Source organism: Macaca thibetana, chromosome 12 (genome assembly GCF_024542745.1).
Source record: "Macaca thibetana thibetana isolate TM-01 chromosome 12, ASM2454274v1, whole genome shotgun sequence".
NCBI classification, from domain to species: domain Eukaryota; kingdom Metazoa; phylum Chordata; class Mammalia; order Primates; family Cercopithecidae; genus Macaca; species Macaca thibetana.
The window spans coordinates 127,690,001-127,706,007 of NC_065589.1; the positions used below are offsets into that span (position 1 = coordinate 127,690,001).

The following is a 16,007-nucleotide window of genomic DNA, read 5'->3' on the forward strand; positions in this document are numbered from 1 at the left end:
GCCATTTAAAACTATTTTTACATAAAATGAAGCAAATATGTAGAAAAGAATCCAAAACAAAGATAGCTCTTAATAAATTATTGTAAGGCAATGCACCCTTGTGATCACCACCAAGGCCTCTCTGCCTCTCATTCACAGAACCCTCATTTATTCTTTTTTTTTAAATGGAGTCTTGCTCTGTCGCCCAGGCCGGAGTGCAGTGGCATGATCTTGGCTCACTGCAACCTCTACCTCCCAGGTTCAAGCGATTCTCCTGCCTCAGCCTCCTGAGCAGCTGGGACTGCAGGCACCCGCCACCAAGCCCGGCTAATTTTTTGTATTTTTAGTAGAGATGAGGTTTCACCATTTTAGCAAAGATGGTCTCAATCTCCTGACCTCATGATCCGCCTGCCTCGGCCTCCCAAAGTGCTGGGATTACAGGTGTGAGCCACCGCGCCCGGCCGGCTGCCCCCTTTTCATTGTGAGTTCAGGTTGGGGGTTGGGGGAGAGCTGTGGTGTGAGGCCCTGCGAGAGTCCTGCTGACTCATTGGGATGCAAACCTGACTCAGACAGGCTTGCAGGGGCAACTCAGAGTCTGGGTTATGGGCTCAGTGCTGGACCAGCAAGTCCTGGGTCAGCCAAGCCGCAACCCCTACAAGCTGGAGCAAGCCACAGGGGTGGGGGCTGGGTTTCCGGAGGCAGGGAGAGGGCAGGGCTGTGAGTAGAGGGGGCAGTCAGCTGAGAGCTGACCCCTGGGACAGAACTCTGGGACGGCTGACCCAAGACCTCAGCCCCCTTCACAGTTTACTCGCAAGCTGTCGAGGAGAGCCTCTGTGACCTGTGTGCCTGGAAGATATGACTTCATCCCTGACCGGCGCACAGCACCTAGCTCCGGGAGGACAGGCGGCTGCTTCCATGTGGGGAGGCCCTGGCGCCATTTTTCTGGAAGACTGCATGCCCTGGAGGACAGGAACGGGGTCTGAGTCTGCGCGACCCAACTCCCCAAGGAGAGTGACTTGGCTCCCATATCCCTGCCCAGGGAGGAGGGAGACCTGCCCTCCCTGAGGAGCTGGAGACACAGTGGAGTGTGGGAGATGGCTCTGGTGGGCCAGAAACCAGAGCAAGAAGCTTCTTGGGTGGTTTTTATTTTGTCAGGCCTGGGGCAGGGGTGGCCTTGGGTGGACAGGAGAGCCCAGAGATGGAAACACGTCAGGAACATGCAGAGCTCAGCAAGGAGGCCGGCCTGAGGTGGGCACACTTGTGGTTAGGAGGCCAGGGGCCCCGGCCCTTCACAGGCTCCCCAGCAGAATCAGCAGCAGGAGGAGGGTGTGAGCAGCCGGAAGGGCTGCGCAGAGCCCGGGTTTATAGACGGTACCCTGAGAGGTCATGCTGTCCAGGGCTGGGGGCATCTCCTGAGGAGGAGCCAAGGCAGGATCCAGAGGGGGACTCTCCCTCTTCTTCTGGCTAATCCAGTTGGTGAAGTAGGAGAGCCTGGTGAAGACGCTGGGGCCGATGGGTGAGCGGCAGTCGAGGCTCCAACTAGACAGCCCCATCAGGAACCAGGTGCCATTTAACGGGCAGACGAGGGGACCCCCGGAGTCTCCCTGAGAACAGAGAGGACATGGGTGGTGGGGACCAAGACAGGGAGGGACACGCATTGTTCGGGGCAGGAGGGGGCCTTACGCTTCTCCAGGATGAAGTGTGGGAAGCAAGGTGTGCGGCAGGTGTCCCCACTGTCTGAGTGAGTGGCGCTCATCAGTCACCTGGGCGATGTTAGAAGCCCAGACCCAGGACAGACCTCCTGGATCAAAATCTCGAAGACGGGGCTCTGGAGCCCCACTCCACAAAGCTCCCAAGGAGACCCTGGGCAGAGCCTTCAGGCTGGCAGTCACAGACCCATGAGAATAAGCAGGGGGATTCTAGGAGATGGACATCCAGGCCTAGCCCTCCTGACCCGAGTGGGGAGAAGGTGCCACCTGTGGTCTCCGGGGTGGCTGGGTCCCAGCCTGGAGGGCTGGCTGCGCCTTGGCCTGAATCCTTAGCCCAGCACTGCATCCCACCAGTATTTTGTTCTTTTTTAAGCTTTTTTTAAAAAACTGAAATGGAGATGGAGATCTTGCCATGTTACCAGCTGATCTTGAACTCCTGGTATCAAGTGATTCTCCCACCTTGGCCCCCAAGGTGCTGGGATTAAATCTAGTCCCGAATCCAGTTGTCCTTGACTTATTAAGGTCTCTAGTGTTCCCTCCATTTCTTAGTTGAGCTTTTCAGAAAATGCCAGGCTGTGGGATGTGCTGAGGGGAAAAGAGGTGCTGCCTGTGCCCAGCCTGGGGGTAGGGCAAGTGCCAGGGGCTCCCAGGTGAGCGCAGGGGATTGTGAGTGTGGCAGAGCCCCCAAACGGGGAAGTCCCTGACATCCTGGGCAGGGCACCCCCATCCCATAGGCCAAAAAGGGAATCCCAAGGAAACAAGCATCCTCCTGCCATGTGTGCAATCAACAAGACCAAGCCTCTTCGTGTGCAGACAGCGCCCAGGAGGCCCCGAGGGACATTCCACATGAACAGACATCACAGACGTGGTGTGTGGACGGGGGCGACCTGGAAGGACCCCAGAAGGGCTGCTCTAATCCTAGAGCTGCTCTGAGCCAACACAGGAAGGAGGGGCAAGGCCTGACTGTGCCAGCCCACAGCCTCGTCAGTGGGCAGGGAACCCAGGGGACCTGGTGCAGATTCTGTCTGATAGGATGGTTCTGGCCTGAGCCCCATCAGGACACAACTGCAGGAGAAGGGATGGCAGAGGCTGGCAGGAAATGGTCAACAGACAGGACTTGCCATAGCTGACCTTTTCTCTCTGTCAAAGGAAATGGGCAAGGCAAGGGAATCAGCCCAGTGGTACACAGTGGGCTGTGGGTGTCAGGAGGCTGAGGAGGCCGCTCCAAGGAGGACAGCAGAGAGCAGGAGGGGCCGCCCGCAGTGTCTGATGGGGGATGCTGCACCAATGCCTGATGGCATAGCTGTGGTGAGGACAGAGCCCAGGAAGCGAGAGGGCACAGGCAAGCACCCTGGGGTGAGCCCTGCTGGGACGGGTGGGGTGGGAGGAGGTTGTGGGGAGCAGGGAGGGTGCCTGTAGGGCATTTTATGATGGGAGTCATCAAAGAATGTTTCTGCACCATGGGGTGACCAAAGAGAGAGAAAGAAAAAGAGGGAGGTGCAAGAGAGGGAGAGGAGGCCGGGCACGGTGGCTCACGCCTGTAATCCCAGCACTTTTGGGAGGCTGAGGCAGGCAGACCACTTGAGGTCAGGAGTTCGAGACCAGCCCAGCCAAGATGATGAAACCCCATCTCTACTAAAAATATAAAAATTAGCCGGGCATGGTCATGCATCCCAGTTACTCAGGAAGCTGAGGCAGGAGAATCACTTGAATCTGGGAGGCAGAGGTTGCAGTGAGCCGAGATTGTGCCACTGCACTCCAGCCTGGGCCCTGTATCAAAAAAAAAAAAGACGGAGAGGATGCTGCACTTCCTCTCTGGGCCTCAGTCCCCCACTATAAAATGGAAAGATTACACACAGTGGGAAAAGACATTCGTAATATATGAACATATCCAATAATGGGCTCACGTCCACAATAGACATAGCTCCTGTGATTCCAAATGAAAGGCAGACAATCCCATAGTTGGCAAAAAACTTGCACGGACACTTTACAAAAGAGGCAATAAACATATGACAAAGGGCTTATCTTCACTAGTCACTGGAGAAATGCACATTAAAAACCACACACAAGAGTTCATACGAAAATGGCAAGACAATTTGAAGGACTGGCAGCAACCTGAACTATCACTCACCAGCTGGTGGGAATGAAAATTGGTACAACCAGGTTGCAGAGTTTCTCAGATGATCAACGAGAGATGAACATGTGAGTATCTCATGGCAAGGCAATTCCATTGCCAGGGTGACTGATAACCAGAATGGGAACCTGCGTGCTCTGAAACGCGTACACCAGGAGGTCCACAGAAATTCTATTTGCAACAACCTCAAATGAGAACCACCCAAATGCCACGCGCACTAGAATGGATAAGTAAATTGCAGTGTCTTTGCACAGTGGAATAGCATACGGCAATAAAAATGAACAATACCGACTGCACACCAGATGGATGCAGCCCACAGACACAACATTGACTAAGCGGACCAGGCAAAAGCTTGCATACCATACGGCTTCACTCAGCTAAAAGTCCCCACATGAAGCCATGGTGCTTTAGAAAGCAGGCAGGGTTAGCGTCAGGAATGAGGCACGGATAAAACCCATGGGTGCCAGGTACATGAGTGGTCAGTCTCTGAAAATTCCTCCGCAGGACACTTGTACTTATGCCCTTCCCTGTGCATGGTGTGCTTCAACAAGGTGTTTTTTTTTTTTTTTTTTTGAGACGGAGTCTTACTCCATCACCCAGGCTAGAGTGCAGTGGAACGATCTCGGCTCACTGCAACCGCCGCCTCCCGGGTTCAAGCGATTCTCCTGCCTCAGCCTCCCGAGTAACTGGGACTATAGGCACACACCACCATGCTTGGCTGATTTTTGTATTTTTAGTAGAGATGGGGTTTCACCATGTTGGTCAGGCTGGTCTCGAACTCCTGACCTCGGGTGATCCACCCGCCTCAGCCTCCTAAAGTGCTGGGATTACACATGTGAGCCACTGTTTACCCGGCCAACAACGCTTCTTAAAAGATACAAATAAAACGGATGGGCCAGTGCTTTTGGGGGGTTTCTGTCCTGGCTCTGACACCTCAGGCTTGGCTGGGCTCGGGAAGAAGTCAGGGCTGGGGCAGGGTCCAGAGGAGACCCTGTGGCAGAGGCCCGGGACAGCACAGGCGAGAGATTGAGCCCACTCACCCGGCAGATGGCCTTTCCTGTTATGAGGTCCCCAGCGCACAGCATGTCCTCGTGGATGGTGTAGTCACTGCTGCTTGGCTGGCCGGGGTACTGGGGCTGGAAAAAGGATCCGCAGACACTATTTTCCATGACACCGACCTCTGCCTCCTGAAGCTGGAAGGGCTCAGGCAGGAAGACTGTGGGAGGAGGTGTCAGATGTGCAGCCAGAGGGAAGCCCTCCCTTCCCAGCCCGCTCACCCAGGGAGGGCACCACCAAGACGAGGGGACAGGCAAAGGGGAAGGGCCTGCAGCAAGACGAGCCAGGACAGAGGCCAATGTGGCTGCAAGGGAGCAGGCGTGGGGTGAAGGGTGAGGCGCAGCCGCCTTGGGGCCCAGAGCGGGGGCCCTCCTAGCCAGGATGTGGTGTTGGAGGTGTCATTCCAAGCACACTGGGACACAATAGAAGGGTCTTATGCATCAAAAACAAGCCCTCTGGCTGCTAAGAGGAGGCAGAGCTGGAGGCAGGGAGGGTGGCAGTTGGAGTGGCAGCCCGGCTGGTGGCATACCTAGCAGGTGCCGGGCAGGCTTGAGCAGTGTGACAAATCAGACATGCCCTTCCTCAAGGAGCAACTGGTCTGGGGACACTTGGGCTGTGGTTCCAGCTGTCACCCCCAGATCTGGCCTGGGGTCCCCATGTGGGCAAAGCCTGATGACAGGGGCCCACCCCTGCACAATGCCTGCCCTGTGTGGGCCTCATGGGTCCTTGGGGGCTGCTGGTGTGTGGAGAGAGAAGGATGACTGGAGCCCAGATCTCTCATCAAGGTCAATGGCTCTCTGCTCGGAAGCTGCTCCAACTAACTGATGACTTCCCCAGGCCCTAACTCCTCCTCTCCCACCTGGAGAATCTTCTCTGCCTTGATTCTTAGAGAATGACAGTCCCTGGGAGGCCGAGGCGGGTGGATCACCTGAGGCTGGGAATTCGAAACCAGCCTGACCAACATGGAGATACCCCATCTCTACTAAAAACACAAAATTAGCCAGGTGTGGTGGCTCATGCCTGTAATCCTAGCTACTCAGGAGGATGAGGAGGAGAATCGCTTGAACCGGGGAGGTGGGGGTTGTGATGAGCCAAGATCATGCCATTGCACTCCAGCCTGGGCAACAAGAGCGAGACTCCATCTCAAAAAAAAAAAAAAGTTGGAGAACGACAGTCCCAGGAGACTGTCTTTGGAGGACCAGCTGCTCTCATGACTAGGGCCGTGTGACTGACATTCAGCGGCAAGGGCAGGGAGGCCAGCTCTGGCCTGCTCATGGAATGCCTGTCTTAAACGCCTCCTCTGAGATAGTCTGCCAGATGATGACTCCACAAATAATTCCAAATTGCCATTCCACTGTTTTGCACTCATCACTATATTTTCCTAAATCAAAAGTATTTATTCTTTTGCTGGAGTCTTTACCTAACATTTCTTCCCTCTCAGTCTACAAATATACAAATATATGACAAATATGCCAGGCGAGCAGCGAGGTTCACATCCACAGAGGTGAGTGTTCTTCAGACATAAACACCTGGGCCGAGGACAGACCTGCTCTCTCTTTTTTGTTTTTGAGACAGAGTCTTGCTCTGTTGCCCAGCTGGAGTGCGGTGGTGCGATCTCGGCTCACTGCAACCTCTGCCTCCCTGGTTCAAGCGATTCTCCTGCCTCAGCCTTCCCAGAAGCTGGGATTACAGGCACCCGCCACCATGCCCAGTTAATTTTTGTGTGTGTGTGTATATATATATATATATGTGTGTGTGTGTGTGTGTGTGTGTGTGTGTGTGTGTGTGTGTATATATATAGTTTTTTTTTTTTTTTTAAGTAGAGATAGGGTTTCACCATATTGACCAGGATGGTCTTGATCTCTTGACCTCGTAATCTGCCCACCTCGGTCTCCCAAAGTGCTGGGATTACAGGCGTGAGCCACGGCACCCGCAGGCCTACTCTTACTTGCTACTGATGCCCAGCACCTTCCACCGCCATGGAAGCTCCAGGGCGCTTGGTGAGGCCCTGGAGGAGGTCAGACCGCAGCAGGCCCTTGTCGTCAGGGTGGAGTCAGTAACATTCAGAACCAGGGAACCCTGAATGGCTCAGAGTCAAAGAGCCCAAGTGCCTGCCTCCAAAAGCGGGAGATGCTCAGGCCACTTGACTGCACTGCTCACCATCCTCGGTGACCATTCCCCAACCAGATATCCAGCAGGAGCTGTCAGGGGCCAACGACGTGGTGGGTTCCGGAAGGCAGGCGGGGAGGATGTGGGAGCTGAATTCCACAGGACGGTGCAGTTGCAGCAGGGTGATGTCACTCCCCATGCGGTGCCACTTGTTATAGTCAGCGTGCACCATGATCCTGTTCACTGTCATCTGCCGGCTGTGCTCTGTGGGATGGCTTAGCTGGTTGTACCCAAGTAGGATCCGGTAATCAGATGGGTTAGTGGACCTGTTGTGGGGAGGCTCCTCTGAGTGCTGGGCCGGCACCCTCACCCCAGCTGCCCACCTGGCAGGCACCCAGACCCCACCGTCACTCTGGGGTTACTCTCTCCTCCCTTCCTCATGTCAGAGAGCCCTGCTTTGGTCTTGACAAGAGCTTAGGGGCCTTCGGGACACTTGGCCAGGGATGATTCCTGTGGCTTTCTCAGCATGCCCCAGACTCAAAGGAGTCGAGAATCTTAGTGCAGAAAACACTGGGGGTGCATTACGTCACCCCTTCATTTCAGAAGAGAAGAGACTTGGCTCATTCCTAGCTCTGACCAGAACCCTCCTGAGGCCCCATGACCTCCAGTAATTCTCGAAGACCCTATTTCCCTAGCCAGTATGCTCCACCCCCTTCTCCCCAGTCCTCGTGCACCACCATCTCCAAGGCTGCCCCACCTGGTGACGGGAACTCAGCAGGTATTGGTGGAGCACATGGAGGAGTTCATGGAACTGAACTTGTTTCCAGAAAACAAGTGACTTTCCAACCCACAGGTCCTGGCTGTATGGTCCTCCTCCCCCCACATGCCTGCATCCACCTCCCCAAGGGCCTCTCCTGCTCCGAGCCGCTGTCTGGCGCAGGGTCTACCATGGTCCTGGGCTTGTGCCTACCTTTCCTGACAGGATGAGAAGCCTCAGGGTGGGGCTTGCATCTCTGTGTACCGCACAATGGGCCTGACTTGAGGCCTGGCACCCGCGGGTGCTGAATAAATGAGTGGGATCTGAGGAGGATGCTACAGCCAGCTATGTCCAAAGCTCTGGCTTCCTGGCTCAGAATTTGACATCCTCCCCGACTCCCTCAGAGCACACAGCAAGCCCAGGAAGCACTGGAGGAGTAACTCAGTCTCCTGACCCTCTCTGCCTCACACCTCCTGGGACAGAGGCCGTCTGTTTCATCTTTCACTCTCGTCTGTGGGGACGGTGGCACATAATTCTCCAGAAGTGACAAAACCCCCCTGGCTGGACATAATGTGCCAGCATGTGTGGGTAGCCAGGACGTAGGGGAGCCTTCGGCAAGTGTTCCCTGGACAGCCTGCAATGAGCCCTGGCTGGAAGGGGCCAGACACTCGACTATGCATGCCTGGCCCTGGGAAGCCCTGGAACTGTCACTCTGTCTCATCACCTGAAGCGTGTGTCAAGTGTGTGTGACCTGGGATGCTGCACACCCACTACCACTTACACAAGAAAAACCGAGGGCCACTGAGATTGTGTGGATGGCCTAGAGCTGGGCAAGATGCAGAAACCAAAGCTCACATTGACTGGAACATCAGGATTTTGATTCCTAAAGTTTACAGCAGATGGAGAGTGGGCTGGAGGTGGTTCCCTTTAGAAATAAAGTCTGTTTTCCTCTATTTATTGATAATCCCAATTAGAGTGGATTAATTTTCATTTAGCTATTTATTTTATTTTGTTCTATTTTATTTTATTTTTGAGACAAGATCTGGCTTTGTGGCCCAGGCTGGAATGCAGTGGCACAACCACATTTCACTGCAGCCTCAACCTCCCTGGGCTCAGGTGATCCTCCTGCCTCAGCCTCCTCAGTAGCAGGGACCACAGGCATGCCCCGTCATATTTGGCTGATTTTTTATTTTTAGTAGAGATGGAGTTTTGCCATGTTGCCCAGGCTGGTCTTGAACTCTTGGGCTCAAGCAATCCACCCGCCTTGGCCTCCTAAAGTGCTGGGATTACAGGTGTGAGCCACCGTGACAGGCCTTAACTATTTATTTATTTTTACTTTTAATTATTTACTTATTTTCAGACAGGGTCTCATCGTGTCGCCTGGGGTGGGGTGCAATGGTGTGATCACAGTCACTGCAGCCTTGGCCTCCCAGGCTCAAGTGATTCTCCCGAGTAGCTGGGAGTACAGGCGCACACCACCAGGCCTGGCTAAATTTTGTAATTTTTGTAGCGATGAGGTGTCACTATGTTGCCCAGGCTGATCTGGAATTCCCGGACTCATACAATCCTCCCACCTCAGCCTCCGGAAGTACTAGGATTACAGGTGTGACCCATCACACCCGGCTCCATTTAGCTGTTTCAAAGTCATGTGTGTGTAATGAGACAACCACACCATCTTAGCAGGTTGACCAATGTGGGGTGGAGTGGCGGCCGGGGGGGGGTGATGCCCAACCCCAGAGTGAGAGATGAGGTAGGATCCTTTGCCTGGGAGTTGCCACACACTTGGTCAGGAGACTGGAGCAGTCTGATGGGCAGGGACAGCATTCCAGGCACAGGGCACTGCTGGGTCAAAGGCAGGACACCCGGGGGCAGCAAACTGTCCCAGAACAAAGCCTACAAAGAAAAGGCTGCGCCCTCACTTCAGGCTTCCCTCTCGAGTGCCCTCCCACAGCAGGGCCTTGAGGGAAGATGCACCTTTGGAAGCAGTGAGCAGCAGAGGCCACCCAGTTGCTGTCGATGAGGGCAGCTCCGCAGATGTGCCTGCCTAGATAGAGTAGACTGGCCTGCCATGGCCACCGCTCAGGTTCCGCCCTCTGGCCTCCGAAGATCTTCCCGGTGGGCCTCCCGGAGGAATTCCCGCTGAATCTGGTCTTCCCACACACTGTGGAGACAGCCCAGCAATGAGGTGCCTGCATGAAGGACGCCAGCCCCTGGTGCCCCCAAATGTCAGGATCAACAGGACCCGGGGCCGCCGTGCCCCTCCTCTCACTTCACAGGAGGGACATGTCCAAGGCTCAGGGTGAAGCCACGCGGCCCATGGGACAGCACCACCTGGATGACCCGGGAACACACAGCCCAAGGCCCCCTGTCAGGGGCGACGGCCGGTGGGGCTGGGGGGTGAGCACCGGGCCCGGCTTCTCCCAGGCTTCATGCCGCGTGTGTTGGCGCAGAGGCTGCGGAAGGGATGCACCGCTCCACCGCGCGGCCCCTAAGCGGCTGTGCCCTCCCTTCCCGGCCCAGTGCGCCCCCAGACTGAAGCGAACCAGAGACACTCCGCCCACAGTCCTGTCTGCAGTAGCATTTCCCCATCCTGGAAATGAGGGTGTGTGGGGCGCTGGACTGCAGAGGCCTGAGATCCAGCCCGGCAGGGCCAGCGCGGGAGCCCCATCCTCTCCGCTCCTTCCAAGGCGCCTTCCTCCCAGGGCCCGGGAGCCAGACCTGCCCGGCCGGGCCTTCCGGGCGGGTGTCCGCGTCGGGCGGCAGGGCAGGGCCACGAGAGGCAGGCGACCTCCGCTCCTCGCTCCGTCCGGACCACCCCCGCTCGCTCACCTGCAGAGAGGGACGAGGTGGACGGGAAGCGCAGCAGCAGGAGGAGCGGCCAGAGGATCGCGGCGGCCAGCGCGCAGGGTCCCCGCCGGCCCCGGCCTGAGCGCTCTGCCCCCGCGTCCCTCATCCGGCCGGTGGCCTGGGCGTCCCCAACGGGGCGGAGAGCGCGGCGCGTGGCCAACCGCGGGGCTCCGGGAAACCGCCCGCGGCCATCGGGGTGCTGGGACCGGATCCCAGGCGGGCGGGTGTGGGGAGCCCGGGCTCGTGGGAGGCAGGGGTCACTGGGAACCCCCAGAGCGTCACAGGGCCCCTCCCTCCAGGGACTCCACTGTGCAGAGGAGACACGAAGGCAACTATGGCCCAAGCGCAGAAATACACAGTAATGGTGAGAGGGCAAGTGCTTACATCATGTCATCAAGCGTTTCCAGCTTGATTTCCGAGTTTAACCCACTCCTCCACAAGGACGCCGGCCCTGGGATTAGGTCAGGCCCACCAGGGACAATATAATATCCTTTTCTTAAACTCCAGCATGCCACAGTCGTGAGAGGCCTGTGCCGTCTCAGTCACAGGTCCCTCCACACTCAACAGGAGGGTCATAGACAACAGCTGGGTGGCAGGGAGTCATCTGAGAACTCTGCCTAACACAACCTCCGGCCTCCAGTGACGCATGTCCCTCCCAATCCCCAGAATGCATTCAGCATACCTCAAGGTTACCAAGAGCCTCATCCTGTTACCGGAACAGGGCCTGATTCAGACATGAAGAGAGGAATTCGGGCGGTCCATAAAGTGAAAGCACGTTTCTTAAGAAAGTAAAGGAATAAAAGAATGGCTACTCCACAGGCAGTTGCCCATTTTTATGGTTATTTCTTGATTATATGCTAAACAAGGGGTGGATTATTCATGAGTTTCCAGGGAAAGGGATGGACAGTTACCAGAACTGAGAGTTCCTCCCTCTTTCAGACCATATAGGGTGACTTCGTGACCTTGCGGTAAACTGTCATGGCACTGGTGGGAGTGTCTCTGAGCATGCCAATGTATTATAACTAGCATATAATGAGCATTGAGGACCACCAGAAGTCACTCTCATCACCATCTGGGTTTTGGTGGGTATTGGCTGGCTCCTTTACCCCAACCTATTTTAACAAGATCTTTATGACTTGTATCTTTTGCCTACCTCCTATCTCATTCTGTGACTTAGAATACCTAACCTCCTGGGGGCCGGGCATGGTGACTCCCACCTGTAATCCCAGCACTTTGGGAGGCCAAGGTGGGCAGATCACCTGAGATCAGTAGTTCCAGACCAGCCTGGCCAACATGGTGAAACCCCGTCTCTAATAAAGATACAAAAATTAGCAAGGCATGGTGGCAGGTGTCTGTAGTCCCAGCTACTTGGGAGGCTGAGGCAGAATAGCTTGGACCTGGGAGGCAGAGGTTGCAGCAAGCCGAGATCATACCACTGCACTCCAGCCTGGGTGACAGCTAGACTTTTTTTTAAAAAAAAAAAAAAAAAAGGCGGGGCGCGGTAGCTCACGCCTGTAATCCCAGCACTTTGGGAGGCTGAGACGGGCGGATCACAAAGTCAGAAGATTGAGACCATCCTGGCTAACAAGGTGAAGCCCCATCTCTACTAAAAAATACAAAAACATAGCCGGGGGTGGTGGCAGGTGCCTGTAGTCCCAGCTACTTGGGAGGCTGAGGCAGGAGAATGGCGTGAACCTGGGAGGCGGAGCTTGCAGCCAAGATTGCGCCACTGCACTCCAGCCTGGGCAACAGAGCTGCAAGACTCCATCTCAAAGAAAAAAAAAAAAAAGCCTAACCTCTTGGGAATGCAGCCCAGTAGGTCTCAACCTCCTTTTACCGGCCCCTATTCAAGATGGAGTTGCTCTGGTTCAAACGCCTCTGGCAATCTCATTAGAGTCTCAGCTTAAAATTCAAAATCTCATCATCTACATCTAAATAGAATTATCTCATCAGCTCAAAATCCACAATGTCATCATTTAAATACTTCAGATGGAATATGGATCAGGTTCCCGGCTGTAATCTGCTAAATACAGCTCTTGAGCACAATTCTTCCTGACCTGTGGACCTATGAAACGAAAGAAACTTCCTACCCCAACATTCTGCACATACAGTGATAAGACGGGCACAGCATAATGCTCAAAAGGAGGTTGGGGGAATGGACAGTAAAAAGCAGTGACTAGTCCATAGCAGCTTTTATATCCTTCTGGAACAAACTCCATTAGGTTTCAAGGCCTGGGAGAAAATCCTGTGGCTCTCAGCTCGGGTCATCCTTCCTTTTTCATGCTAAGTAGCACGTTTGCATCCAAGTAGTTCTACTGCCTTGCTTCCTGCAAGTGGAATTCTGGGGGCCTTCTTTCATTGGGTACTTTCCCTGTCCCTGTCAGGATGAGCTGGGAATGTTCTGCTGAAATAAACATCTCAAGAACCTCATAGTCCTTGTGTGTTTCACCAGTTTCACTTCATTAGATAAAGTCACATGCACAATCTTTTTGAGATAGTCCCTCCTCCACCTGGCCTCCTGCTGAGATGGCAGCGTCCTTGGGGCCCTCTGTTGTGACTATACCTCAATGTCTTGAAAGGGCCCTTGGATGGACTGATTATTCTGACCTCTTGGTGTTTCTGGGGTCTTAGCAGAACATTAGAGTGTCAGACTTTTCTCTGTGCCATGGTTTCAGCGACCATCTCTGACTTTTAGCATCTTTTGACATCTGGAGAGGCTAAGAATTTTTGAAACCCTCCAGTCCTGATTCCTTTTGGTTTAGCAGTTCTTCCCTCAGTTTATCCCTCTTCCTTCACATTTTGCTATAAGTAGCAAGAAGAAACCAGGTAGGACCTCAAAGCGTTGCTTAGAAATCTCCTAAGCCACATGAAACTGCCTTTGCCAAATTATAACTGTAAGAGAAATCTGACATAGTTGACTCCATCTTGCTTTTGACCTCCAAGCTGTCCTTGGTCATTCCTGGGGCTAAGCCAAGCTAACTTTAAGAATAATTTAGTTTATAGTTTAATTTGAAAGCAAGGATAATAATAGTTCCTCCCTAAAACTAATCCCTTCCTTGCTCAGGGACTGAAAACCACCTTTGGTAAGATTAATGAAAGGCCACAAGAATAGGATTATGGGAGGGGACTGAATTCTGATAAGGTAGGCATAGTTTCTATAATCCCTTACAGCTCAGGAGTCATATAGCCAGAGGTCACAAGATTTGTGACTCTCCCAATTGCTCCTATAATGTCACTATTGTAGAACCTGAGATTTTTTTTTTTTTTTTCCGGCTTTTTTCAGACTGACCCCACCTGAACTTGTGACTCATGACTCAAATGGCCCTGTGGTCCCACCCAGAGGTGGACTCAGTGCACAGGGACCATTTTCCACACCTCTGTAATTTTCATCACCAACCAATCAGCTGCACTTATTCCCTAACCCTCCTGCCCATCAATTGTCCATAAAATCTCCTGGCCTCTGAGCCTACAGGGAGACCAATTTGAGTGAGAACGCCAGTTCTCCTGTGTGAGCTGGGCCCTGGTCAATGAAAGTCTTTCTCTACTGCAACAGCACGGTCTCAGGAGTTTGATTCTGTCTGCGCAGCAGGCAGGAAGAACCTATCTGGCAATTACACATACGTGCAAATGGGCCCCTGAAAATTTGCTCCCCACACAGCAGCGGGAAACAGTTTCTGCTGTGACACTATCAGGACCTACCCCATTTCCGGTAGCATACCCCCCACCTGCTAAGCTGTCAACCACAGAAGCCTTAAAGTCTATATTTCTATGCACAGTCTATCCAAGGAAATAGAGGCCTTCTCTAAGGTAATTCAAGTTTTTTTTTTTTTTTTTTTTTGAGACGGAGTCTCGCTCTGTCACCCAGGCTGGAGTGCAGTGGCGCGATCTCGGCTCACTGCAAGCTCCGCCTCCCAGGTTCACGCCATTCTCCTGCCTCAGCCTCCTGAGTAGCTGGGACCACAGGCACCCGCCACCACGCCCGGCTAATTTTTTTGTATTTTTAGTAGTGACGAGGTTTCACCTTGTTAGCCAGGATGGTCTTGATCTCCTGACCTCTTGATCCGCCCTCCTCGGCCTCCCAAAGTGCTGGGATTACAGGCGTGAGCCACTGCGCCCGGCCGGTAATTCAAGTTTTTTAAATGATGTTCCTCAAAATATTTCCAGGCCCTACCCACTGCCCAGTTCCAAAACTACTGGCATATTTTTAAATGTTTCTTACAGCAGCACCTCATTCCTGGAACCAAAATTCCTATTAGTGTTCTGTTGCTGTGAAAGTTTTAACCTCATGGTTTAAAACAACACAAATACATGACCATGCCATGCCCATGGGTAAGAACTCTGCCATGGCCCGACTTGGTTCTCTGCTGAAGGTCTAATGCTCAAGATGTCGACTGGCCACAAGCTCTCTGAAGGCTCTGCAGAAGAATTTGCCTTCCAGCCCATTTAGGTTGTTGGCAAAATTCCGTTTCTTGCAGTTGAATGACTGAGGCAGGCGTTTGCTAGTTGGAAGCCACTGTCAACGCCTAGAGGCCACTTGGCTGCTTCCCACAGGCCCTCTCACAATACCGCAGCTTCCTCCTTCAGGGACAGCCTCAGGATCTCTTGCATCAAATCCTTCCTAGGCTTTGAATCTCTGACTTCTCTTGTCTGTGACCTCTAGACCCAGATACAAAGGACTCCCATGATTTGGTCAGAACTTTCAAGGACATCACCCTTTCTTAATCAATAATCTCCCTTTCTTAAAGTGCTATGTGATTAACACAGTCGAGACTGATAGCCCATTATATTCACAGTCCCTCCCACCCTTGCAGGGAGGAATTATATACGATGTGGGTTGTTGAGGGTTATCTTAGAATTCTCCCTACCACAGTCTCCTCTGAGACAGATTCTGCCAATGCAGACACAAGAATTTCATTCAAAAGCTCAAGCTCTAGCAGAAGATGCAGAAAAGTAAATTGATAATTTCCTTTTTTTAATTTTTTTTTTTTTTTGAGACAGAGTCTTGCTCTGTTGCCCTGGCTGGAGTACAGTGGCACTATCTCGGCTCACTGTAACCTCTACCTCCTGGACTCAAGCCATTCTCCTGCCTCAGCCTCCCAAGTAGCTGGGATTATAGGCACATGCCACCATGCCCAGCTATATTTTGTATTATTAGTAGAGATAGGGTTTCACTATGTTGGCCAAGCTGGTCTCGAACTCCTGACCTCAAGTGATCCGCCCACCTGGGCCTCCCAAACTGCTGGGATTATAGGCATGAGCCACTGTGCTCAACCCGTTTGTTTGTTTGTTTGTTTGTTTGTTTTTAAACAGTTTCACTCTTGTAGCCCAGACTGGGGTGCAATGGTGCGATCTTGGCTCACTGCAATCTCTGCTTCTTGGGTCCTGGGTTCAAGGCTGGTCTTGAACTCCTGACCTC

At 53.3% G+C, this 16,007-nt stretch overlaps 1 protein-coding gene across 1 annotated transcript; it reads right to left on the bottom strand.

Annotated features, from left to right (window-relative positions):
- Positions 1-435: 435 nt before the first annotated feature.
- LOC126932722 (serine protease 40-like) lies at positions 436-10,688 on the bottom strand. Its single transcript, XM_050751823.1, has 5 exons — positions 10,574-10,688; positions 9,719-9,905; positions 7,039-7,313; positions 4,863-5,038; positions 436-1,583 (listed from the first exon to the last, which is right to left on the bottom strand). The coding sequence occupies exons 3-5, from the start codon at positions 7,235-7,237 to the stop codon at positions 1,269-1,271; spliced, it is 690 nt and encodes a 229-aa protein (XP_050607780.1). The 5' UTR covers positions 7,238-7,313; positions 9,719-9,905; positions 10,574-10,688; the 3' UTR covers positions 436-1,268.
- Positions 10,689-16,007: the final 5,319 nt, after the last annotated feature.

Coding starts and splice junctions, on each gene's coding strand:
- LOC126932722 (XM_050751823.1), bottom strand. CDS start 7,237: ATGACAGTGAACAGGATCATGGTGCACGCTGACTATAACAAGTGGCAC. Junction 5,039..7,038: donor GGGAATGGTCACCGAGGATG/GTGAGCAGTGCA, acceptor CTCCTCCCACAG/TCTTCCTGCCTGAGCCCTTC. Junction 1,584..4,862: donor CAGGAAAGGCCATCTGCCGG/GTGAGTGGGCTC, acceptor CTCTGTTCTCAG/GGAGACTCCGGGGGTCCCCT.